Source organism: Lytechinus pictus, chromosome 9 (assembly GCF_037042905.1).
Source record: "Lytechinus pictus isolate F3 Inbred chromosome 9, Lp3.0, whole genome shotgun sequence".
NCBI lineage: Eukaryota > Metazoa > Echinodermata > Echinoidea > Temnopleuroida > Toxopneustidae > Lytechinus > Lytechinus pictus.
The window spans coordinates 12295822-12309399 of record NC_087253.1 but is presented as its reverse complement, the minus strand read 5'-3'; the positions used below and the strand labels follow the sequence as shown (position 1 = coordinate 12309399).

At 35.5% G+C, this 13578-nt stretch overlaps 1 protein-coding gene across 1 annotated transcript; it reads right to left on the bottom strand.

Moving 5' to 3' along the window:
- Nucleotides 1-843: 843 nt before the first annotated feature.
- LOC129268789 (MAP kinase-activating death domain protein-like) lies at nucleotides 844-11935 on the bottom strand. The gene is made up of 5 exons (XM_054906287.2): nucleotides 11827-11935; nucleotides 9649-10545; nucleotides 7906-8197; nucleotides 4461-4592; nucleotides 844-4051 (listed from the first exon to the last, which is right to left on the bottom strand). The coding sequence occupies exons 2-5, from the start codon at nucleotides 10275-10277 to the stop codon at nucleotides 3917-3919; spliced, it is 1188 nt and encodes a 395-aa protein (XP_054762262.2). The 5' UTR covers nucleotides 10278-10545; nucleotides 11827-11935; the 3' UTR covers nucleotides 844-3916.
- Between the last annotated feature and the right edge of the window lie 1643 nt (nucleotides 11936-13578).

The window sequence follows — 13578 nt, the reverse complement described above, 5'->3', positions numbered from 1 at the left end:
TTTAACTTAGACCATGGTCTAACTCTGTCCTAAAATTATGGGAAGCCAAGTGTCAAAAATTTTTATTAAAGGGATGGTCCGGGCTGAAAGTCTTTATAGCTTAATAAATAGAGTAGAATTCATCATCAGCCCACCTAATGAATATTCATGATGACTGTTTTCACAAAATATTGCTAAACTTTAAACTTCAATAACTTTATTATTTGTTATCCGATTTTGATGACATTTTCGGCATTTTGCTCAGTGAATTCTACTCTATGTATTAAGATATAAATATTTTCAGTCCGGACCATCCCTTTAAGTTGTATGTTTCTTATGTTTACTGTGCTCTTTCCTGATTCATCGATGGTGCAGACAATCATCTATTTATACTCCCTAGACAATAATGAATGATTTGAGAGCCAAATGAGCTGAAATCTCTACTGTCAGTGATTTATGCATTTAAACAATTTGCTATCCATACTTATACATGTACCACAACTTTAAACCTGAGTTTAAGTTAAACCCGACTTCAGAATATGAATTTAACTCTTTATTACTACTTCCTTGTTTTTATCCCCCAAGTTTCTTTCTCTCCTCTCTCCCCAGTCTGCAAGCACAGACACAAATTTGACACTTCAACAAATAATTATACCATGTCTACATGTAGGGCAAAGACTAGATTCCCAAATCTCTGCGCCAAAAAAAGCAGAAGCAGCCACTGTACATAGTGAATATACAATATAGTCTCACTACTTTAGACTCTGCAAGTCTGCATCATGTACTTTGCGAATTACGAAAGTTGAAGGTCTGTGCCTGCAGACTATCCCCCCCCCCCCCCTTATAAAGTTTCCCTTTTTCTTTCTCTTGCGTACCTCAAAGAAGTAAACATGATAGACATTCAATTTAATTTACCTAATCACAGTCTTCTCTTCATGCTACTAGTAGTCGAATCTAATCAAGTATGGTTGCATGCCATATAGCCCAACATACATGTACATGTAAGACTCAACATCGTAATCATTCAATTCAATTTGAATCAGAGTCTTCAAGATAAAAGATGGGGGCATTTCATGAAACAAATAGTGACTTTCAATGACTTATTTGCTCTGGACCAATCAGATGAGAGGATTTCAGTAGCTTGTGACAGTTATGATCTTATCACTGATAGTAAAAATCACTGACCATTTGCTTCATGGGACATTCCCCTCATACATGTATTGATTTCCAAACTAATTTCACTGATTTAATTTGAACACATTCCTATGTCAGTGAATTATTCAGCGTATTTATTCAAGCCCTCCCCCTGTCCTTGAAATTAATTTAATTAAAAATAAACAGTAACCAAGCTAAAATGACCTACATGTACTGCAATAGGTTGATATCTAATCTAGATAATCTCCTCTTCTGTTATTTTCATTTCATTTATTGATTTCTTCATCTTTGTCATAAACAATCAATAAAGGAAGTACCGGTACAAAAATAGTGACAAACTATGTATCAAAACAATGAACAAAGTTGTATTTTCTATGACCGGTTCAACAAGGTTGGAGGGTTGCCACTATAAGCATTAAGTGTACATGTAGCTTTACTGCATGAAAACCCCCTGATGTCGTATTTGTTTGTGTGATGGTATTGTTCTTTTTAAACCTAAAAGCATGTCGACATCTTATCTAAATCTTCTCAATATTTCTAGGTACATCCTTCCAATTTAAAACTGGTTAATCAGACAATTTTCTTTGGACAAGTGTAACATATGAAATCTTATAAATGCCTAAACATCTTTAATATAAAAGTGGATGCCGCCCCCACATTCCATCCCCACCCCCCCCCCCCTCTTCTCCCTCCCACTCCTTTCAAAATCTCTCTTCATCACATTTCACTGCCGCAATAAATCCATTTATCAATACAAGAAAATCCTTTTATCAATTCATCACGACATGGCTCCAGCACAGCTCACACCACACTCTAAACATTCATTTCATTTAGCTAATAATAGGCCCCTCTCACCATGACAGGCTGATATATTACCAAGATAAAGAGCACGGGCTGCATGGTAATCTATCTGCCCTGGGAGCTTCATGTATTAGAAGGTAATCTCAAATCCAATTTCATTACAGAATTCAATGCCTTGGCTTTGCACACAGCATGCTAATGAAGAAAATCACTGTTCGGGTTAAGTTAGTCTATAGGACTAAGATTTATTAAAACACGATTTTACATTGACCATGGTCAGTCATTGTTCAAGTACCGTATCACTGTTCTTTGCAATGAAATGACATCAAAATGTTGAATCGTGTCACGTCAAGTCAAGTCAAGTCTAATCAAATCAAATCAACTCAGCTCAATGCAACTCAAATCAAATCAGACGAAATCAACTTAATTCAACTCAACTGAAATCAAATAAAAACAAATCAACTCAATTCAACTCAACTCAGCTTTAATAACGCAACTCAAATCAAATCAGATAAAGTCAACTATTCAACTCAACTGAAATCAAATCAACTCAATTCAACTCAACTCAGCTCCATGCAACTCAAATCAAATCTGACAAAATCAACTTAATTCAACTCATTTGAAATCAAATCAAAACAAATCAACTTAATTCAACTCTATTCAGCTCAACGCAACTCACATAAAATCAGATAAAGTAAACTTACTTCAACTCAACTGAAATCAAATCAAATCAAAACAAATCAACTCAATTCAACTCGACTCGGCTCAATGCAACTCAAATCAATTCAGACAAAGTCAACTTAATTCAACTCAACTAAAATCAAATCAAATGAAATCAAACCAAATCAAACCAAATCCAATCAAAACAAATTAATCAACTCAATTCAACTCCACTCAGCTCAACGTAACTCAAATCAGATAATCAACTTAATTCAACTCAAATGAAATCAAAACAAATCAACTCAATTCACCTCAACTCAGTTCAACACAACTCAAATCAAATCAGATAAGGTCAACTATTCAACTCAAATGAAATAAAACCAAATCAAACCAATTCAAATCAAATCAAAACAAATTAATCAAATCAAAACAAATTAATCAACTTAATTCAACTCAACTCAGCTCAACGTAACTCAAATCCGATAAAATCAACTTAATTCAACTCAAATGAAATCAAAACAAATCAACTCAATTCAACTCAACTGGGCTCAATGCAACTCAAATCAAATCAGACAAAATCAACTTAATTCAACTCAACTTAAATCAAATCAAATCAAAATAAATCAACTAAATTCAACTCAACTTGGCTCAACGCAACTCAAATAAAATCAGATAAAGTCAACTTAATTTAACTCAACTGATATCAAATCAAATCAAATCAAAACAAATCAACTCAATTCAACTCAACTGGGCTCAATGCAACTCAAATCAAATCAGACAAAATCAACTTAATTCAACTCAACTGAAATCAAATCAAATCAAAATAAATCAACTAAATTCAACTCAACTTGGCTCAACGCAACTCAAATAAAATCAGATAAAGTCAACTTAATTTAACTCAACTGATATCAAATCAAATGAAATAAAAACAAATCAACTCAATTCAACTCAACTCAACGCAACTCAAATAAAATCAGATAAAGTCAACTATTCAACTCAACTGAAATCAATAATCAAATCAAACAAAATCAAATCAAATCAAATCAAAACAAACTAATCAACTCAATTCAACATAACTCAGCTCAACGTAACTCAAATCAGATAGAATCAACTTAATTCAACTCAACTGAAATCAAATCAAATCAAAACAAATCAACTCAATTCAACTCAACTCAGCGCAACTGAAATCAAATCAAATCAAACCAAATCAAAACAAATTAATCAACTCAATTCAACTCAACTTAGCTCAACGTAACTCAAATCAGATAAAATCAACTTAATTCAACTCAACTGAAATCAAATCAAATCAAATCAAACCAAATTAAATCAAATCAAATCTTACCTTATTAGTGTCCAGATCCACCATCCAAACATCATCAGGAAGCTTGAATGAAGGTTTGTAGCGAAAGAAGCTAGCTGGCACACCAATGATGAATGGTGTAGGTGCCAGCAATAACTGCATTAAAAAACAAAACAAATACTCAAAATTCCAATAATCCAATTCAAATAGAAACTTCCAAATTCAAATTCCAAAATTCCAAAATGTCAATATTAGAAATTCTTAATTTAAAATTGAAATATCAAATTTAATTCATATTCAAATTCAAATTTCAAAATTTTCCAATTCCAAAGTCTTATTTCAAATTCAAAATTCAAAAAAATATATACAAAATAAAAAATTCAAAATTCTACATTTAGCATTCAGCAATCCAAATTCAAGACAAAGCTTCTTTTTTTACATAAAAAACACAATCCTAATTCTTTGCCCCCAAATATAAAACAGATTCACAATTTGACATTTGAACTGTGCATTCAATTTCAATTTTATTTTAATATAATATCCAATCATGTGGTATAGATCTCACCTGCTCTGCAGATCCCATACAAGTTGGTAAAAGAGGGATAACTGGAAACATGTACTCCAGTGGGTAGATCATTGCGACAAACGCCATCACGCTCATTGACAGGGCATTGTAATCACGTGACTGGAGTACCACCTGACAAACAGTAAAAGAAATAAAAATGGAAATAATAAAACAAATAATGACAAGGATGGTATATGTATGTACTCCAGTGGGTATATCATTGCGACAAATGCCATCACGCTCATTGACAGGGCATTGTAATCACGGGACTGGAGTACCACCTGACAAACAGTAAAGGTAATAGAAATAATCAAACAAATAATCACAAGGATGTAAGGCACATCCCAAACTCTCTAAATAACACATTTTGAAAGAAAATAACATCAGTAAAATTCGTGTAGTAGGTTTCACGGTAGGCCTACACCATGTATCTTTTGTTGGCATAAAGTATTAAAATGTATTCAAATTATTTAATTCAAATGGCTCAAAAACTATGTTCTACATACATGTATGACTGAATATATTTATCATGAATCTCATTCTATATCATATAGCATTAGCATCATCATCATCACCTTCACCATCATCTTCACCATCATCATCATCACCATCATCATCATCATCATCACCACCTCCATTATCACCATCATCATCATCACCACCTCCATCATCACCATCATCATCACCACCCTATCTTCTTCATTTGGAGACTTGTTTTTACCATGGCCCCTATGGAAAAATAACATTTTTAAAAATCTAATACGATATATTTCGCAAATATTCGTAGAACCCAAAGTAGAGTCCAATGAGAGTAATATAGCTATATGAAACTACTTGCTATTGTGGAACTCATATCGTCCAATGTCCAAGAACCACAAGACGATGAGACCTAATTTTTGGCTGAAAAATGGGTCTAAAATTGTGTAAATTTAGGTAAAATCACCCTTTAACTCTACAAATAATGTTTTTAAGTACTAATTTCAGGTAAAACAGATTGCCTGCCCCCAAAAACATATTAATAGACACCAAAACCAGATAAAAAGACCACCAAATAAAGAAGTTGTGGCCAAAACTGTGATTTTGGGGGGTTTGGGCGGCCATTTTGGATTTTGGCCCGGCACACTTTTTCCTCGGACCCGAGACAAAAAATATTGTCATTTCATGTTGAGACATTACAAGGAATAGATAAAAACTGTTACCATATTAAAATGACAAAAAAAGTAATTTTGACCCATGTATAGCCCACTCCTATTACAACTGACATAAATGTACACGTACATGTACATTACAATCACAATTTCTGGGAAAGCATCCAGAATTTTCAATAATTTCACTCATATGAATGTACATGTATTTAATCACCAATTTAAATTAAATTGTAATCTTGCATGTGACCTCTGAACACCCCTTGCATGCATTCAGCGGTAAAAGCCAATGATCTGCAAGAACTACTTTACTAACGCAGAACACCAATACGTACATAATTTGATAAGGATCATTGCACAGACTATATACATGTAACCTTTTCATCCTCTTATACCTGTATAGCCAACCTTGGTATAACAAGTATCAAGGCAACTGTACATGAATACAGTTATTATTGAGCTAGTCAAATTCAAAGAATGTCAGGCATAAATGCACTGGATTTGTCTTTATCAAAAGGTATTATAATTTCTAAGGATCTGAAGCTAGATATAATTGTCCAATACGAATGCCAGAATCAGACAGACATACATGTATTGTACGCAATCACTGACTGGGAATGAGTGCATGAATTGACAATCAAGTACCGTAGCTACACTACATTGTACAGTAAATCAGTTTGAGACAAGTACAGACATCAGTCTTGAAATGCTGTCTCCTTTTCAATGAGCAGTGTATGCTACATGCAGAGACATCACATAGAATTGTTAATTTTTTAAGTAGTACTGTTTATCATCAATAAAATGGCCCTTACGCGTACATGTGTGTACACTTGTATGCAAAAAGAGGTTTTTTATGGTCAAGAACTGATTACATTGAAAAAGTAAAAATTCAGACTTCTGTCAGAAAATGTACATCCCTGACTATTACAAGTCAGTGACTATTCATCCGTCTTTTAAAGGAGAGGCATGAACACTGTGTGTAGTCTTTTGTTGAGTGTGTCTTTAGAATAGCGATAACTATTACAGAGATAAGCCTATAATTTCATTTTTTGAGCCTGCAACCCAAAATGGTTTTGAGAAGAAAAGTGCTTACGGTACATTGCTACCTGGTACATGAAAATAACATATTTGAAGTGACATAGTGTGCTACAATTTGAATGGACCTATATTTAATAAAAGACAATGCTCAGACTGTTGCATTAAGAGCAAGAAACCAGGCGAGATTTGAGTATAGTGTTATTAAGGATATAGGATATTGGTTCATAATTCATATTTGCTTTGAAATCTGATACTTTGAAATTGGCATCTGTGCATGTTTACTTAGGTTGTCCATCCAAACATCCTCATCCCACATCATCATCACCATCCAACATCATCACTATCACCACTACACCAACATCATGAATTCACCAACTGTGAATAAAATTTGAATGCTGTCATCATCAAGTCATCAACGTATTGACAGCAGAATCTTTTTGATCATCATCATCATCATATCCACCCATTATTTCCATCACCATGCACAACCACCATCATCGTTGTCACCGCTACCCTTTACCACTTTCTGTATTCTCATTGAAATCAATGTCATCATCAACGACATCGACCCCAATAGCATCACCACTATTATGACCATCATCATTACCAGTTCACTGTACTGTAACTCACTGTCAAAAACATGAACTGCATCATCAATATCAACAACAACCACCCAAATCCTCATCTTCCTCACTAAATATTATCATCATCATCAACTTACAACAGTCACCATCATCAACAACCTTCACATCTTCATCATCACCATCATCATCATCATAATCACCATCATCATAATTACCACCTCCATCCTCACCATCATCATTACCACCATCATCATCATCATAATCACCACCTCCATCATCACCATCATTACCATCATCATCACCATCATTACCGTCATCATCACCATCTTCACCATCATCACCATTATCATTACCATCATCATCATAATCACCACCTCCATTATCACCATCATCATCATCACCATCATCATCATCATTACCATCATCACCACTATCATCACCATCATCATACATGTATTCACCATCATCAAAATTATCATCATCACCATCTTTTCTTCTAGGAGTGTGCATATTGTTTAAACCTCCAAATATCTCACAACATCCTCATCAATAATTAGACATTTCAGGTCCAGAAACAAAGTTACAACATGAACCAGTTTGAGACTGAATGATTTCACTATACATGTAAAGTCACTTTCAGTTTCCAACAGGTTAATGAATCATCTAAACGGTAACAACCTTATTCTCCAGCATGATGAGAGTTAGCACACTGAGACACGTATCCACACCAAGGAGTTCCAGCGGAAGATGCAGGGGGAAGTCCGCCAGGGAGAATCGGGTGTGGTCGGGGAGGGCAAAGACCAGGGACGGCTGGGATTCCAGGATCTCGATCTCAACCCTGGTCTTGCCCGGGACCGGAACAGGGGAGCTAAGGAGGCGGAGCATCCAGGTCTCAATCTGTCGGACATCGTGTTTCACCAGAGGGGGGATATCGCCGCAGATGCCGGTCAATACACCCCACACGGAATCTCTGCAAATGTACAAAGAGACAATGTTCCATAAAGGTCCACAGTTCAAAGACTGTCTTTGAGGATACAATCATTTGCAGGGTATTTTGTCAAGTAACCAATTCTGACATCAATTTTGGATGGTGGTTTTCAGCATTTTCTTCAAAATATTTCAGTAGAGTAATTGACAGAAGTAATTGTAATTGAAAAAAATGTTATTTAATTGAAAAGTAATTGTAATTGAACATTTCGTCAATTACACTGAGCCCTACCTTGTCCAATGTACAGTGTAAACAAACTTTTGAAATATTTGGCTCGTAATTCTGGCACAGATTTCATAGACCATGGTCTATAAGTTAAACTAGACTTCAGAATATGAGACATTGGCCTGTACATATTTGGCTCGTAATTCTGGCACAGATTTCATAGACCATGGTCTATAAGTTAAACTAGACTTCAGAATATGAGACATTGGCCTGTATTCTGAAGTCGGGTTTAACTTAGACCATGTGCTTAAATTATGGGAAGCCAAAAATGTCAGAATTTCATTTACATTGTATCTTTCTTATGTTCACTGTGGTTTTTTCTAATTCTTCAATGGAGAAGACTTTATCTTATTTACTCTTCCCAGGCAGTTAAGAATGATTTGAGAGCCAAACGAGAAGATACATTGAACCTTTAACATTAGAGATTTATGCCACAATTGGCTATCCATAGTTAAACCACAACATGAAACCAGGGTTTGATTTAAACCTGACTTCAGAATATTGATTGATTGATTTCATTTATTTTCCATTAAAAATATACAAAGTCAAGAATATGTAAACAAACATTACAAAGTATAAAAATGAGACATTATACATATGACATATCATACACATACTTTTAAAAAAATACCAGTTCATTATATATCAGGAAAATTGGATGCCCATGAAAGCGGTATGCTTGTTAAGTTGGGTCACCCCAAAAGATATATTAATCGGTAAATGATAGAATACAAAATACAGTTATTTGAAATACTGAACGGATAAAACTTCTATCAATGATAAAGATATATTGCATTTATATGATACTTACAACTAATAACCCAACCCACCCCCCCCCCACCATGCATGTATTTATGTAAGTATGTAAAGAATAGTTATGTACATATTAATAAGCGTCAAGGAGTTGCCTTTTTAACTGTTGTTTGAATGAAGATAATAAAGAAGAGTTTCTAACATTCATTGGTAAAGAATGCCATATGTCTGGACCAGTGTGGCGAATAGACATATGAAATATGAGCCATTGGCCCCTATTCTGAACTCGGGTTTAAATTAAACCCTGGTTTAGCTATGGAAAGCCAATTGGAGCACAAATCCCTGACAGTACAAGTTCAATTTAAGACATAAGACATAATTTTAGCACAGAGTTAGACTGTGGTCTATAAAGTTAAACCTGACTTCAGAATATGGGCCATTGAGTTTTACTATACCTGAGTGATGATCTTGATCCTCCAACCTTCCGACTACTTGTCCTTTCATTACACGAATCAATTAGTTTCCTCAAGATAAAGAGACACTCCCTAAACGTTGATATGAACGGGTGGTGACTCAAAATACAAAGCGACGTTAACGAGTTATTACGGATCTTCTTCGCCTGTTTGAGCCTTCTACGAGTTCTAGGCGATTTGTGTATGTCCGTGCCATCATCGGGAATGTTCAGTGTATCATTGCTACTGCTCGAGTGCTGCCGAGTACTCAGGAGCGACTTTTCCCTCTTTTCTGATGAACTGCTCGATTTGCGCTCAGAGACTTTGAACGGTCGGTAAAAGTTCACGCAAACTCCGAACCTAATACGTGCTGTGTCCTTTTCTGTGAGTGTGAACACAAATGATGTGTTCTCTCTCATGCTGAAACGCTTCTGGCCAACCGTCAGACAGCCTTCTGGTTGGCAAAAGTAAACAACGTCTTTTGGAAGCGGGAAGTCATCATGGTCTTCCCTAGGAAAGCGTCGCAGGAGTTCAGGTGTCTGCGCGACATCATTGTTGTTATTTGGACGGCGAGCCCCGACTATTAGGATATAGTCTAGCAACCGTGGGCAAAGGTATTCCTTTTTATTCATTTTTATTTTATTCGGCACGGTTCCTGCAATAAATTATGACTTCTCCGGAAGTCTTAAGGCATACAAGATGCTGTGTTTCAACAGATTTTTCTCCAACTTTGGCACATTTTTCTTAACGATAATAAACACATTCCTTCTTTAATCCACTTTATGTCATTCTGATTGGATGCGGTAACGGTCACAGTAGAATATAAGGATATTGCACCTTCAGTATCAATAACTCCCTTCAATTGCTAATCTTGACTTGCATATTTTAATTCATGATGATCTGCAATGTAAAATGAGAAGGAAAAAATATGAGCACAATCCAACAAATACCATTGACATAAATACAAAAAGAAAACAAGTCTCTATGTGGACAGAAAAATAAAGAAAATATTTCATTACCCTCCTTTCAATATTGAGTACCGTTACCAAAGTAAGAGCTAAAAAAGTAAGACTATTTTTCTTGTCTTTCTCGTTCTGTTAATGACCACAATCAAGCTGAAAGTTACGGGGGCCTTAAAGTCACTACATTGCGCTTCAACTTAAATGGCAAAATGTGTAGGGCCTACTCTCTGTTTTGAACCGTGCAGGGTGATGAACAATTTCTTTGCATGATCGAGTGTGCAGAGCCCCTTCCGAATCTGGCGGCTAAATCAAGAGGTGTTCAGAGAGGGAAAACAGGATGGTGGAATTTTTGTTTTGCTCCGATACATGATATTTTCTTTCTTTTGACTTTGTGGTAATGAAAGAATATATCAATTACATAGAGTCAGTCTTTTCAAATATTCAAATGTCATATTTCAAACAATGTAATTTTGCCCCCCCCCCCTAACCAGGAGGCTCCTAGAGAGTAAAAATCATTCACTAACTCTCTAGGAGACCTAGGCTACCCCCATCCCCCCCCCCCCCCCCATCAGCAAGCACAAACAACATAAGCAAGAAATTATTATTGCAGACGGACAAATATCACACGCAACATATAAATATGCAAAGGCAAAGCCCCTCTCTCTATTTTCTTGTATTTGGCAAGGAAGTTAACAGAATTAAAGCAAAGATAAGAGAATTTTCAGAATATCTCGAAAAGTTATCTTGCGCACAGTCACAGAGATATTTATGCGACATTTTTTACTTTACGGCAAATTATTAATTAACAAGTCATCACTCCTCACTCATCCGCGAAAGTTACAAAATACAAGAAAAGATACAAGAATTTTCACAATACAGATTTTATTGTAACTCTGCAGATACAAGAATATTAATCTTAAGACAATTTTCAAAATACGGCCCCTGGTTTCAATCACAAGACAAGAGAGTAAAAAGTTAGAGCCAGGTACATTACTAGGCGTGCAGCATACTGCGCCCAGCCCTCGCTCGTCGGCCCCGGCTGCGTCCGGGCCCGAATCGGCTGTCATTTCACGAACTGGGCTGTAATTGCGGTCTCACTTCAGCAGCTGCTACCAGCACCTTCACAAAATTAAAATTTCCTCATTTTCTGATCACATCCACGCACACTAGACTCACAGAATTACGAAGAACAATAATATCATACTGAAAATATACTTACGGATCCTGCTAGATGTATATTACCCAAAATAAAAAGACTTTCCGAGCCATGTTTACCGACAGACGGCCAGTATTTTGACAGGTAAAATCAATGAATAATTTTTTCAGTCACGACAGCTTGACGACGCTAGATGGCGTTTGACCAAAGTCAGGGATCGATGACAAACGTATACCGTACCGGTATACGAAATTCGAAATAGTAACTTGTGCGGGAACTTGTGGGTAGGCCTACTATTTATGCTATAAATTACATCTTCTTAATTCTTCTCCTTATTAATTTACTCTTATTTTGCAATTACTATTAGTCATGAGTGACTATTTTGCCACACACTCTATATTACGTAAGTTAAATATTCTTCATTTCTGATGTCCTTTTTTATCAAAATAAATACTATTTTGATCATCACTCATTGCTCACATGTTATCTCTTTTCTTAGTGTTGCCTGTATTACTCCCTAGCTAAAAATATTTTATTGTAAATGTTGTAAATATGTTGTTTTTTATACATTTAATTGTTGACATCAGATTTTCTTCAAAGCCCTAGCAAGAGTAACATAGGAAAATAATAAAACTATAGTATTTCCTAATTTCATCCTTCTTCATTTCTCAATTTTACCTTATGTTACTAAAAAATAACAAAAGCAACAAACTTTTCGAAACTCCTGTTAAAAAGTCAGTATGAATAAGCCTACATCAGGGGCGGATCCAGGATTTTCCAAAGGGGGGCACATTTTCCGATGGAAAATTTGCATTTGACAAACAACAAAAAAGGTTTTCAACCATGCAAAAATTAAGTATACCGTAGTTCGTCCGCGAAAAATTTGACAAGCAAAAAAAAAAGAAAGAAAAAAGTTCCTCATTTTCAAAAAGGGGGGGCGGTGGCACACTTGTGTTCGATCTAACGGCATTTTTACATTAGAAATGTTAACTAGCCGGCTGTGCTCCCCCCCCCCCCCCCGTGGATCAGCCAGTGGCCTACATTATTAAAATAACATCATTTAATCCACGGGCGTATATAACATGATCCGAGGATGCACAACATCTTAAAAATAAATTATTGAGGTGCTTTTTGTTAAAGTGCTTCAATTTTTAACAAATCGGTATTAGCCTATAGATCAGTGATACACACAGCGTTATTTTCTAGACAAAGTATCTAAAAAGTTTTTTTGTATGAATATATTTTCTGTGGGATTCCATTAATTATGTTGAATATGAGAGGCGGAAATATTTATTTATTTTCCACTCGTGCATGGGCTGGATGGCCATGCATCTTCAGCCGGCCACAGGCTGTTCTTTTGAGGCAACAGGGGCTACTCCGGGCTGAAAATCGAGTAAAATATTATGCATATGCAATAAATTGGCTAATGTTGTCATCATGCATGCACTTTCCTTTTTCTTACATTTTTTCATGAAATCATACTTTATGCTGTTGTCCCCCTCGATCGTTAGTTTTAATTCAGTTGCAGCAAGGATTATCTTACCCGGGTATTTTACATGTCTTACGCATTAAGGCAGTTGCCAATCAAATTTTGTTCATTTCTTGGAAGATAAAATTTAAATGAATATAGGCCTAATGGACAATATCTGCATATTCATCAGACATGTATATAACTATTACACGGATATTGACTTTAAAATGTCATAGCTCAGTATTGATTCCTTAACGCTATAGGCCTATTCCTTGTCCGATTTTAATGACATTTTCGGTGTTTTATCTAATTTTACTTTTATTATCTGTTCGAATCCTATATTT

Bases quoted from the DNA above. Each gene is read 5' to 3' on its own strand.
- LOC129268789 (XM_054906287.2), bottom strand. From the start codon at position 10,277: ATGAATAAAAAGGAATACCTTTGCCCACGGTTGCTAGACTATATCCTA. The intron at 4,593-7,905 runs GTTGTTACCGTT...ACTGTTTGTCAG, and splicing joins TCATCATGCTGGAGAATAAG to GTGGTACTCCAGTCACGTGA. The intron at 4,052-4,460 runs GTGAGATCTATA...TTTTTAATGCAG, and splicing joins GTATGGGATCTGCAGAGCAG to TTATTGCTGGCACCTACACC.